The 11535-nt window shown below is 39.8% G+C and overlaps 1 protein-coding gene across 2 annotated transcripts in view; it reads left to right on the forward strand.

Moving 5' to 3' along the window:
* Window positions 1-11535, forward strand: part of UPF2 (UPF2 regulator of nonsense transcripts homolog (yeast)) — a 95063-nt gene that overhangs the window by 2446 nt on the left and 81082 nt on the right. Inside the window, exons 1-3 of one of the 2 annotated variants that reach the window (XM_019543707.1) lie at window positions 2165-2238; window positions 3677-4053; window positions 4831-5610. In XM_019543707.1, coding sequence (XP_019399252.1) covers window positions 3695-4053; window positions 4831-5610 — 1139 coding nt within the window. In that variant the 5' untranslated portion in view covers window positions 2165-2238; window positions 3677-3694. Of the gene's footprint in view, window positions 1-2164; window positions 2239-3676; window positions 4054-4830; window positions 5611-11535 lie in introns of those variants that run through there. The other variant, XM_019543708.1, reaches the window with a different exon arrangement.

The following is an 11535-nucleotide window of genomic DNA, read 5'->3' on the forward strand; positions in this document are numbered from 1 at the left end:
TGGGGCGGGGGGATACATTTCTATCTCCCAGTGCAGCCGGGGGGGATTCAGGCACCAGATTTGGGTGCCCCCGGTCCTGGGTCCCTCGTCGTGGGAAGTTCTGCGTGACCCACGCAAAACTTCCCGGAGCAGGGCAGGAAGGGTTGGGGAAAAGCTCCCCTCACTTTCGTAGGGCGGGGGGGGGAAAGCCAGCGAGTTGTGGGCAGCCGTCTCTACTTGTGTCAATGCTTTCGTCGGGGGCTGATGGGCGTTAGCGACGTCGTCCTGCGAAACTGGCGACTTGGCCCCCTTTGTGGAAGGGGGTGTCTTGCCACGAGGACCTCCACTTTCCCCCATGTGCGCGGCGGCAGCGGCCTGCGCGATATTACTGTTTTGTAGCTGTCGGGGGCTGGACGGGACCTTGCAGGCTGATGCCAAAGGTCAGAGATACTTGTGCCCAGGTGTGATTTAGATTGCATCCAGAAGCACGTGTGTGTCTTTCGAGGACAGGGGGCCGACAGTTTACAAAGCCAATGCGTGCTAAGAAACCATGGCTCGAGCAGCCAATATGACCCTTCGGGCATCTCCGGGGTAGAAGGGACTAGTGTATATTTGAATTTCTTCTTCCCTGGGCCTGTGAGATGATGTTGGGGAGGGGCAGGGCTAGATCCTGTGCCTCTCCGACTCAACAGGTGGCCTCATGCAGACGGTTTCTGTTACCTGCTTTCCAGCGAACGAAGCTACAGAACGTTTTTGCACATCAAAGTTGTCGTGAAGAATTAAAACGTGGGAAACGAACATATTCTGGAGACAAGCTTAAAGATTGAGTTGGGATGGAAAATGCATTAGTGAAAACCATTACAGCGTTGTGTGATGGCATTCAAAACGAAGCAAATGTTTAAAAAGGAGGGACCTAGAAAGCAATTTATTTGCCGTGACGAGTCCCTGAATTCTGGCTTCCTTATCCCATTCTCTTGTTTCTACCATCCAGCTCTGAGTTGATAAACTAAAATGATGCTGGATACAATAAAAGTAAAAACAATATCGTATTGGTTGTCTGAGCTGTGGTTTCTTAGCACCCTTTGGTTTTAACACATGCATGTGTCTAACTGTCAGTCCCCCCCTCTGTAAGCGCATGCATGCACAAGCATCTGGATGCATTTCTTTGTTACCTTTGTCATCAGGGTAAAACTATACGTCACTATTCAAGTTGTTTTCCTTGTCATGAGTAATAATAAATAGTCCTTATCTGGTCCACCACATCCTGAGTTATGTCTGCCCCTCTGTTACATTCATACGTCCAGTTCAGTGGACCAGGGATCAAATTTCTGAATATCAGCCTGAATATATTGGTCACAAAACTGCTAATATCAGAGATCACTTTGCTAGACAGTCTTAAGTTTCTCTGCATCAGATGTGAGCCAGAAGGGTCATGCTGGGCCAAGCAGTTCTTTACCAAAAGACCATGCTTGTAGTTTATACTTTTTTTTAAAGCTTAGGTTCATTTTTTTAACAACTTCTTCTTAATTTTATGTCTTTCAGCTGTTTGCTTTTAACCTGAGCTCTAAATGTATTCTTTTCAAACATCTTTTTGCTATAATTATAACATTTGGATAAAGGTTGTTTTAAATTAATAGCTGTTTCCTGTATTTTCTGAAAGATTTCTGTTTAGTATTAAAATGAACTCTGATCTTATCAATGGGATGCTCAAATGACCCGAAAATGTAGGAAGGCCCCCATTCAGACTGTAAAAACAAACTGAGGAGAGCTCTAGGATGAATGTGGCCTTCATGATGTACCTTCTGTGAGCTTAGTCTCCTGAACTCTAAACATTGAGTTTTGCAGCAAAGTATTTGGACGACCAGATCTTATAATTGGGTTAAAAAAGATGGAATCTAGGACCTTCCTAGAACCCATCCCAGATCCAGTTGCACATCTGGCTTCTAGTATGAAGTTTTTTAAATGTACTGATTTCATACTAAAGTTATTTTAAAATGATGCAGGATAAAATAAAAAGTAAAAATAACATAATATTTGCTGCCTGAGAAGGGCAGTTGGTAGTGAGCTGTGGAGCTTTTCAGTTGTAGTTAACCATTGGTCATTTTGGTCAGTTCAGTAGGGGCCAGAGTTGGTATCTGTTGGTGGTTGCAGTGACGTGTATTGAGTGGAAACTGAACAAAGACAAATTAAATTTCACAAGTCCCAACAAAACAACCACCTTTTCCAAACAGTTGGCAGTGAGTGAGAACTTTGCAAACAGTAAGTGATCAAGTATTGATTTTTCATGGTAATTGACCTACTTTTACATATAAGGGACAGATTTGGAAAGTTTACATAGCTTCTTTCTTCAATTTTTTTTGTTCTGTAGCTAGACTATCTTTAAAAAACTCTTCACAAGAAACAGTCAAATATCTACAAAATATCCCAAATTCCCTTTGTTCATGTAGTATTCAATCTGTCTTCTAGGTAGGAAAGATTACCAAAGAATGTTCTTGTTGGGAGAAAATGGAAACAATCAGAAATAAGGATTTGCTTTAAGGTGGGGTGATTTTTTTTTTTTTTTTTTCCTTCAAATGTATACTCTTTCAAATAAGTACTTTCTGAGTTCTCAATGTTCATTACTTTATTCATTTCCAGTGTAATAATTATGAGAATGAAAACAACCAGGGGACTTTTCTTTTATCGCTCAGACATTTCATTCAAACTGGGAACATAAACCTGACTAATTTGTTTTCATGACTTAAAATGAATGGGAAGGTAGACAAAAGTCTAATAGTCATTTGTTTTTAATACTATCAGTTCTGACAATTTTAAGTTAGTAAAATAACTAAAGATTGGCTAGGAAACTTTAAATTTTAACAGCAACTCCCTAAAAGTTTGAATTGCAGAAAGAGTGTAGTGTAAGAGTATGACTTACTCTAATTAGGAATAATAAACTTTTCCCCTTGATCCTAATTCTGCAAATGCCTGTGTTTATGTGGTTAAGCATATGTATGTGAGTAGTAACAGTGGGACTGAAGGTGAGCACATACATTCACATTTGTAGAATTGAGGCCCTGATGTTGGTGCATAAATGTTCCACTGTAAGAGGTAGGATCCTTCAGGATCCAAAAATTCAGAGCAGTATTTAATACGTCAGTAATTTCAAGGTAAATTGCACGGACAGTAAAATATTTTTTGCAGCATGTTACAGAAAGGGGAAAGAATTTTAGGAAACCCTTCTTTGACAAGTAGAGATTCTTGTTTTGTTGTTGTTGTTGTTTTTTGTTTGTTTTTTTTAGCAGTTTCTTGGCACTGACAGGGTTGGTGGTTTTTTGTTTGTTTTTTTTTTAAATTATTATTACTAGAGTGCTTGTTCTTGCTCAGGTTATGGCAGCTTCAAACAGTCATCTGACTTCACATCTCAGGCTGACGAGAATACTATAGACCATGCCAAAAGCTGTTACAGACATTTAGATTTTTTGCCAAAACAGCATTTTCCTTGTCCTGAGCCTCGGGAAATGGGAATAATGTAACAGACTAGTACACGTTGCATGCATATTATTTACCAAGTTCACCTCATTGATTTCACTTAATATTTTAACCAAATGGTGCAGTTTTTAAATCAAGTATTATACAGAAAATATTGAAATACGATGAAAACTAATTTGTATTTTAATAGTACAGTAAAAATGGTGGTATTCCTGTATTTCTATAGATTTGCCTGGATAACATAATGCCAGCTGAGCGCAAAAAGCCAGCAAATATGGAAGAAAAAGAATCTTCGTTAAATAACAAAGATAAAGACTTCAGTGAAAGGCGACCAGTGAGCAGTAGAGAGAAACCAAAAGATGATGTCAAGGTTGGCATGAAGAGAGAGGCCTTAAAGACATCTGAAGATAAAAAGAAAAAACTGGAAGAGGATAAAAGGAAAAAAGAAGACAAGGAGCGAAAGAAAAAGGAGGAGGACAAAATAAAAGCTGAGGAGGAGCAGAAAAGGAAGGAGGAGGAAGAGAAAAAGCTTGAAGAAGAGGAGAAAAAGAAACAAGAAGAGGAAGTAAAACGGCAGCAAGAGGAGGCAGCTGCTCAGCTGAAGTAAGATTTATGGTTTACAGCAGTGGGAGCCCTCTATAACTTTTCAGAGTTTAGCACCACCCTAGTTAAGAACCACTGCCACAGATTACCAAAGTGGTTCTTAATCAGGGTGATGCCGCCATCTCTGTCAATAAATTTAATACAGTCAGGAACTTCCACTCCTGCTGCCATTGCTCCCAGATCTGGCTCTGTACAAAGTGCATGGGGCACTTTGACCTGGTGGCAGAGTCCTTGAAAGGGACTTATGGCACCCCAGGGTGCTGTAGTAGCTGAGTAGGAAGCCACTGTTTTATGGTTTCATCCTTTGGTTAGTGGCTTCATCCTTTGATAATAACTATTATACTCCAAACAATTGTATAATGTAGCTGCATTCTGTTCCCTTGTTGACCTATTTTAGTCTCCAAAAGGAGGATTCTTGTATTTGCACTTCTCTGTGCAGCATTTTTAATCAACAAGCATTCAGTACTTTGCAGGCATTGTTATCTTCTACATGGGTGGTATTTGCTTGTTTTCAGTAAAGTTTAGAAGCAGTCATGCCACTTAGTGAGACATTGGATTACTGGGAATTGCTTAATGTTAAGACAACGTGCTAGATGTTTACTACTGCATAGTAAGTATCAGGAATTGTTAAGACAAGATTACAACTGAAAAATGCATTAACTTGTGATGCATTAGCATTGGTTTTAAATGGTTCCTAGAACTGTTAATTTGTAAAAATTCAGGAATCTGTAGTAGAAATAAGTAGATTTAAAAAAAAAATGTTGTGTTCTTTTTTAGAGAAAAAGAGGAAGCACATCAGCTCCATCAGGAAGCTTGGGAACGCCATCAAGCAAGAAAGGAACTGCGCAGCAAAAACCAGAGTGCACCAGACAGCCGCCCTGAGGAAAATTTCTTTAGCAGATTGGACTCAAGTCTGAAGAAGAACACAGCTTTTGTTAAGAAGCTAAAAACTATCACAGAGCAACAGAGAGACTCCTTGTCCCATGATTTTAACAGCCTCAATTTAAGCAAGTACATTGCAGAAGCTGTAGCTTCCATTGTGGAAGCAAAGCTCAAAATATCAGATGTGAACTGTGCTGTGCACTTGTGTTCTCTGTTTCACCAGCGCTATGCTGATTTTGCTCCCTCATTACTTCAGGCCTGGAAAAAGCATTTTGAAGCAAGGAAAGAGGAGAAAACTCCCAACATTACCAAACTAAGAACAGACTTACGTTTCATTGCAGAATTGACAATAGTTGGGATTTTCACTGACAAGGAAGGTCTGTCTTTAATTTATGAACAGCTAAAAAACATTATTAACGCTGATCGAGAATCCCACACTCATGTTTCTGTGGTTATAAGCTTTTGCCGGCATTGTGGGGATGACATTGCTGGCTTGGTACCGAGGAAGGTTAAAAATGCTGCAGAGAAGTTTAACCTGAGTTTTCCTCCTAGTGAGATAATCAGCCCAGAGAAACAACAGCCTTTCCAGAATTTGTTGAAAGAATATTTTACATCATTGACCAAACACCTGAAAAGGGACCACAGGGAGCTACAAAATATTGAGAGACAAAACAGGTGACATTTAAACATTGTTTTTCATTAAATGAGAAAGTAGTTGAGTTCATAAAATGTTTAGATTTTTTTTTCCAGCTTACCCTCAAACAAAACTTTTTTGCATGCTGTGTGTGGGAGGGGAAAAAATACTTCTGCAGAAGATTCTCTGTACTAGCAGTGGAGAAAAGTCTTTTATGTAGGGTTTTGAATACAAAGCGATAACAAGGCACTCATTTAAAAAAGGAAACTGCTAAGTAACCCCCCACCCCTTCCCCCTGGTTCTAATTTTTTCTTTCGCTACCATTTTTTTGTAACATTTCGTTAGCAGCTTGAGATTAATATTTCTTTCCCAGATGATGTAGTCCTTTACCACTTAGCACATACTGATCTCTCCTTCCTCACCCACATTTCTTATGGAGCATATACTAACATGGCTTTTCTTTGTTTGTTTTTTTTGTGTGGCAACCTTGTCAGTAAAGATCTGAATATAGGGGGTAAAAATAAGTTTTTAGTAGAAAAATCCTTTTGGTTGTAATAGATTGGCTTAAATTTACTTTTCCCTTTTAAACTTGAACTCCAGATATTAAATTGGACAATATCAACCTTCATACTTCAGGAATTAGGTCACCTAAATATTCTAACCTTGGAAAGAGACTTTCATCATGGACGTGTTGATGAATAACTGTCCACTTTCCTCTTAAGTGTCAAGTGTCGTTCTGGTTGTAAGTAGATTGATTGATGCGATGTGGCAATTCTTGCATTCCTAGAATAATTCTAATGCCAGAGTTAAGCAAGTGACTGTTTTCAGATATTGATAAGACCCTTAAGTAAAAATGCTGCCTCTGTAACATGGACTCAGTCAAACTGCACAGGTTTGTAGTATCCAGTACAAAAAAAAACTGGATGTAAACATTTCCAGTCTTTTAGGCCTGAAATCCAGATGAAAATGTAAGCAGTAGAAAATTTTGGCATGAACAAATTTTAATGTTGGGTCTAAGCAATTTAACAATGGGTGTAAGAGAGAAAATCGGGTCTTTGTCATAGCCCATTCCTATCAGGCAGTTACTCTGGATAAGTTGGATTCTGTAGTAGTACTTCTTAAGAGTGTACATGTGTGCATGTCTGTTTTTCTTTGTGTCACCATGTAAGTAATTTAATGAATGTTAACTTTTATTATATAAACTGCTGTAACTATAGCTGAGTCTGGGACAAAGATAAATATAAGAAGAATATCAGGGAAAATTAGGTTACCATTTCGGTCTGATTTGATTTCCTAAGTATTTATGACTTTCCCCTTTTTTATCCTCTGCATTTGTATTTGCATTTAAGGAGGGTTTTTAATAGACCTGGCAAGTCCAACTAATGTTTTACGTCTTTTAAGTGTAGGGCCATTGCTTAAGAACACAGGACAGCTGGTTACCGACACTCAGGAGAAAACTGAACTCCTGAACGACTACTTTGCTTCAGTGTTTCACTGGACTAAGGGAAAAATCATACTAGATAAAGTTCAGAATGGGCATGCTGGGAATGACCACCTTTCTATTGTAGATGTTGAGCTGGTCCACGATTAGGTAGAAAAATTAGACACTTATAAGTGAGCAGGACCAGATGAACTTCATCCGAGAGTGCTGAAGGAGGTGGCTGAAGTCATCATGGGACCCCTGGTGAACTCTTCCAAAATTTGTGGTGCTCGGGGGAGGTCCCTGAAGACTGAAAAAGGGTTAATGTTGTGCCCATCTTCAAGAAAGGGAGGAGAGAGGCAAAAGCAACTATAGGCCAGTTAGCTTAACTTCTATCCCAGGGAAAATCCTGGAAACATTCATCAAGGAGTCTGTGCAATAGGCTTGCAGAAAGTAGGATTCTGAATGATAGCCAGCACGGCTTCATCGTGAGCAGGTCTTGCCTTATCCACCTGATTGTAGAAGATGAGATTGGTAAGAGACAGGAGATCAACATTGTATACCTAGACTTTCAAAAGGCCTTTGATGTGGTATCCTGTGATTTTCTCACAGGAAAATTGGAGGATTGTGGGCTTAACTGCTCAACAGTTAAGTGGGAAGGACCCAGAGAGTTGTAATGAATGGATCTGTGTCATCCTGGCAAGAAGTGGCCAGTGATGTCCCTCAAGGGTTGGTGCTTGTTCCTCTGCATTTCAACATCTTTATCAGTTCCTTGGATGTGGGGGTGAAGAGCTCGCTGGCCAAGTTCACGGACGACACCAAGTTATGGTGGAGTGTGGTCACTCTTGAAGATTGCCTGACTGAATTGGGCTGGCAAGTTGAGTGAGTCAGAACCAATTGGAGCACTTTACACTTCTCAGTGTGGAACTTCATCTGGGCATGAACAATCCCCAATATACTTCCAGGCTTGGTGGCGCCAAACTGAGTAGCACCACAACTGAAAGGACCTAAGAGTAATCACAGACCATAGTATGAATATGAGCTGTTGGTGCAATGCTGTAGCCAGTAGAGCAAACAATACTTTGGCATGCAGCAACTCATGCATTTCAAGCAAAGCCAAGGAAGTGATTCTTCTGCATTTCTCAGTACTGGTGAGACCGCAGCTGGAGTATTGTGTCCAGTTCTGGGCACTGCACTTTAACAAGGATGTGGAGAAGCTTGAGAGAGTCCAGAGAAGAGCCACTGGTATAATCAGAGACTTGCGTGGCAAGCCATATGAGGAAAGGCTGAGGGACTTGGGCCTCTTCAGCCTGAAAAAGACCTGGTAGCAGCTTACAGCTGTATCAGGGGACTACATCAAGGGCTTGGCAAACAACTGTTCACAAGGGCACCCTTGGGGAAAACCAGGAGTAAAGGCCATGACCTCCTGGAAGACCATTTTTGGGCTTAACATTAGGAAAAACTTCTTCACAGTTAAGGTGTCCAGACTGTGGAATAAGCTCCCTCCACAGGTAGTGCAATTGCCTACCTTGGAAATCTTCAAGAGGAGACTGGACAGTCCCCTCTCTGGGGTCATCTGACCCCAGTTGTCTTTCCTGCCTAGGGGAGGGGGCTGGAAACGATGACCTTGCGAGGTCCCTTTCAGTCCCTTACAATCTATGAATCTATGATTGTATGCTGCCTTTAATTATCCAGCAGCCAGATGGGCAGTCACCAGGGGGAAGCAAGTTGCCAGGGAGACGGTAGCAGGAGGGCAGGTGCCAGGGGAGTGAAAGCAAGCGGTGTGAGGAGTGCAAGGATCAGGCTGCTTGCCCACCTGCCACTGCTTTCCTTGTCACAAGGGTCAGGGGACAAACTTTAAGATGACCCTCCAATAATTAGATTCTGTACATGGAAAATGCATTAGTCTGATTATTGGGGGGGTAGTCTTAAATTCAAAATTGTCTTGGCTTCATGTAAATGCATTATCTTAGAATCGATGCATAGTTTAGTAAACAGGTACTTAGGTCTTTCAGTTACACAGCTGCTATTGAATGCTAGACCCCAAACTATATAATGAGAAACTAAGTCGTCGTCTGTCTGTCTCCCCCCCCCCCATTACAAAGAAAGTTGAGAATTAAAATGAGAGAGAAATCTGTGAAGGTTTTGATGCTTTAAATATTTTCGTTTATACAACCTAGAGTACAGGGCTCTGTTCTGGTGCTGAGGTGTTCTGCAGGATCATTTAGATTCATTTGGAGAGAACTTTTTATTAAATAGTTGGGTTTTAAAATAGCATTTTGCCTTGGTATTGGAGAAAAGCCTATTTCTGCTTAACTTGGTTAGCACATTTATAGCTATATTAGGAGGAAGCTCATTAGATTTGAAAGGCATGACCAAATTCTGGCCAGTGAAAAGTTTGACCATGTACTAGAATTTAACATAGAATCTGTTCTTTTTAACGTGGCTGTAAAAATAGCACTTTCAGCAGATCTGCTACTTCTGTGTAATATTCAAAGCATGACCTGCTTTACTAACAGCTGAAGAGTTATGCTAGTGTGCATAACCCAGTCTTTTTGAGGAGCTGTCCAACTTGAGTTCAATTCAAGTGTGGTAATCTTTTAAACATTTTTTGTGTATGGGTGGCACTTGAGTGAAGCACACCTTTAGAAGGTTTATTGCATTCGTAAATGAACAAAGAAGCACATAAACGGTTTGAAAAGAGGAATCCAATTGGTTGAAAACAATTTTCAATTTATATTGAGCTAGTCTATAAATATATTTGGGAGTCAGAGCACAGTATTAAACTGTTTAAGATGAAAATATCCCTAACTGCTGCAGTGTTTATTGTCAAAGAAATGATGTTCATTTACTGCTAAGGTGTAAATAGCATAAAACGATGCTGTAATAAAACACTTCATTCATGAGTCCTAGAAAATCAACAAATCTATAGTGTGTAGTAACTTAATGAAAGGTTTTATCTTTTTTTGTGAAATTAGTTAAAGGAAAGACAAAAATAAGTTGCATTAAATACCTGTACTTGTGTGTGAAACAGAATCCTTCAAGATACCAAATTTATTCTTTTCACAGGTATTTAATTATTTTTTTAAAATATTTCGTCTAAGTTTACTTCTGTTATGGTCTGTTCCTGGCTAGTTTTGTTTCTGTTTCTGTTTTTAGTGCTCACATAGTCAAAGGCTTCAGTGTTTGGGTTTACAAAACTGCAGCAGTATATTTAACTCTAATAAAATCTTGTTAATTGAACAGATCTGTTCACATGACAATGTCATCTTGGTATTTGTGTAACAAACCTGAGCTTTTGGGCCTTCTATCGATTGATGCACATCCTTGAGTAGAGCCACTGATCTCTCTCTCTCTCTCTCTCTCTCATGCAACCCCATGCTTTGGGTAGTTGTCACCTCTTTTATAATGGAGGGTGCAAGTGGCAGGAAACGGTTGCCGAAAATTATTACTGAGCTTTTATTGAAGGCATGTTAATGCCTTCTAGACGTTTTGGTCCCCAGCAAGCAAAACCTCTGCTGAGCTCCTCTCTCCCCTTTATGTAGGAGAGGGGATTTTCCTTAAACTGTTTTAAGTTTACCTGGATGAAACACAAAAGCTCTTATTCTTGCCTGGAAATTTATTTCCCATTATTAACCATTAGGAAAAAGATATTCTCAAGAACATGCAGTGGTGGAGCTTTTTTGTTGTTAAAAATTGAGGAGGATGAACAGAGTCATGCACTCCTTGTTCTAAGAGTTATGGAGACCTCATTTTATTGCAAATAGCTGGCTTTTGTGTTTTGAATTGGCTTTTGAACAGCGTCTGTCTGTGGTAACAACCAGTCAGTATTACCCCCAAAATACCATTCAAACTACTATAAAACAAATCAAAGAGGATTACTAGATAAAATAATACTGTGTTGGCTTCATTGTGAAAATGAACATTGGGCCTTGTTCACAGTTGCCTTCTAGCCCATGTGTTGTCTGTGGTCATGTGTAACAGGTTGTATAGCTAGAGAGATTCTGGATGAAGAGGTCAATCCTTAGCCTTCAGTGTGACCCTCCAGTCACCATAAACTACTGGTGTAAGAGGGAGAATATTAAGGACAAAGGAAGGTATATGTGGGACAGTCCTGTATCCCAGCTTGTGCAAAACTTATAGCAGTGGTTGTCAATCTTCTTAGACTCAAGGTGCCCTGAGAGAAACTTGAGGTACCCCTTGGAAAATGCCAGCTCTTAGTTTTTCTGTTGCAAAGAACTCGGACCACAATTATATGGATTTTTAATTTGAAATCTCTAGGTTTAAATTTATCCTATGAATCGCCTGTGGATACCTAACAGTGTTAACATTGGTGATACTCTGTGGCACCTTCAGGGCACAGGAGTTTGCAACAGTATCTCTGAAGTTTTTTTTGTTTTTTTGTTTTGTTAATCTGAAATTTAATGAGCCAAGGTAGCTAGAAACAAATGGTACAATCTAGTAATATGAATGTTAATTTCTAGTCCCACATATACCAGGCCCATCATGCCTTTAAATAATGCTGTTTTGATTAATCTTGCTCCTC

Source organism: Crocodylus porosus, unplaced genomic scaffold (genome assembly GCF_001723895.1).
Source record: "Crocodylus porosus isolate Cpor-Errol unplaced genomic scaffold, CroPor_comp1, whole genome shotgun sequence".
NCBI classification, from domain to species: domain Eukaryota; kingdom Metazoa; phylum Chordata; order Crocodylia; family Crocodylidae; genus Crocodylus; species Crocodylus porosus.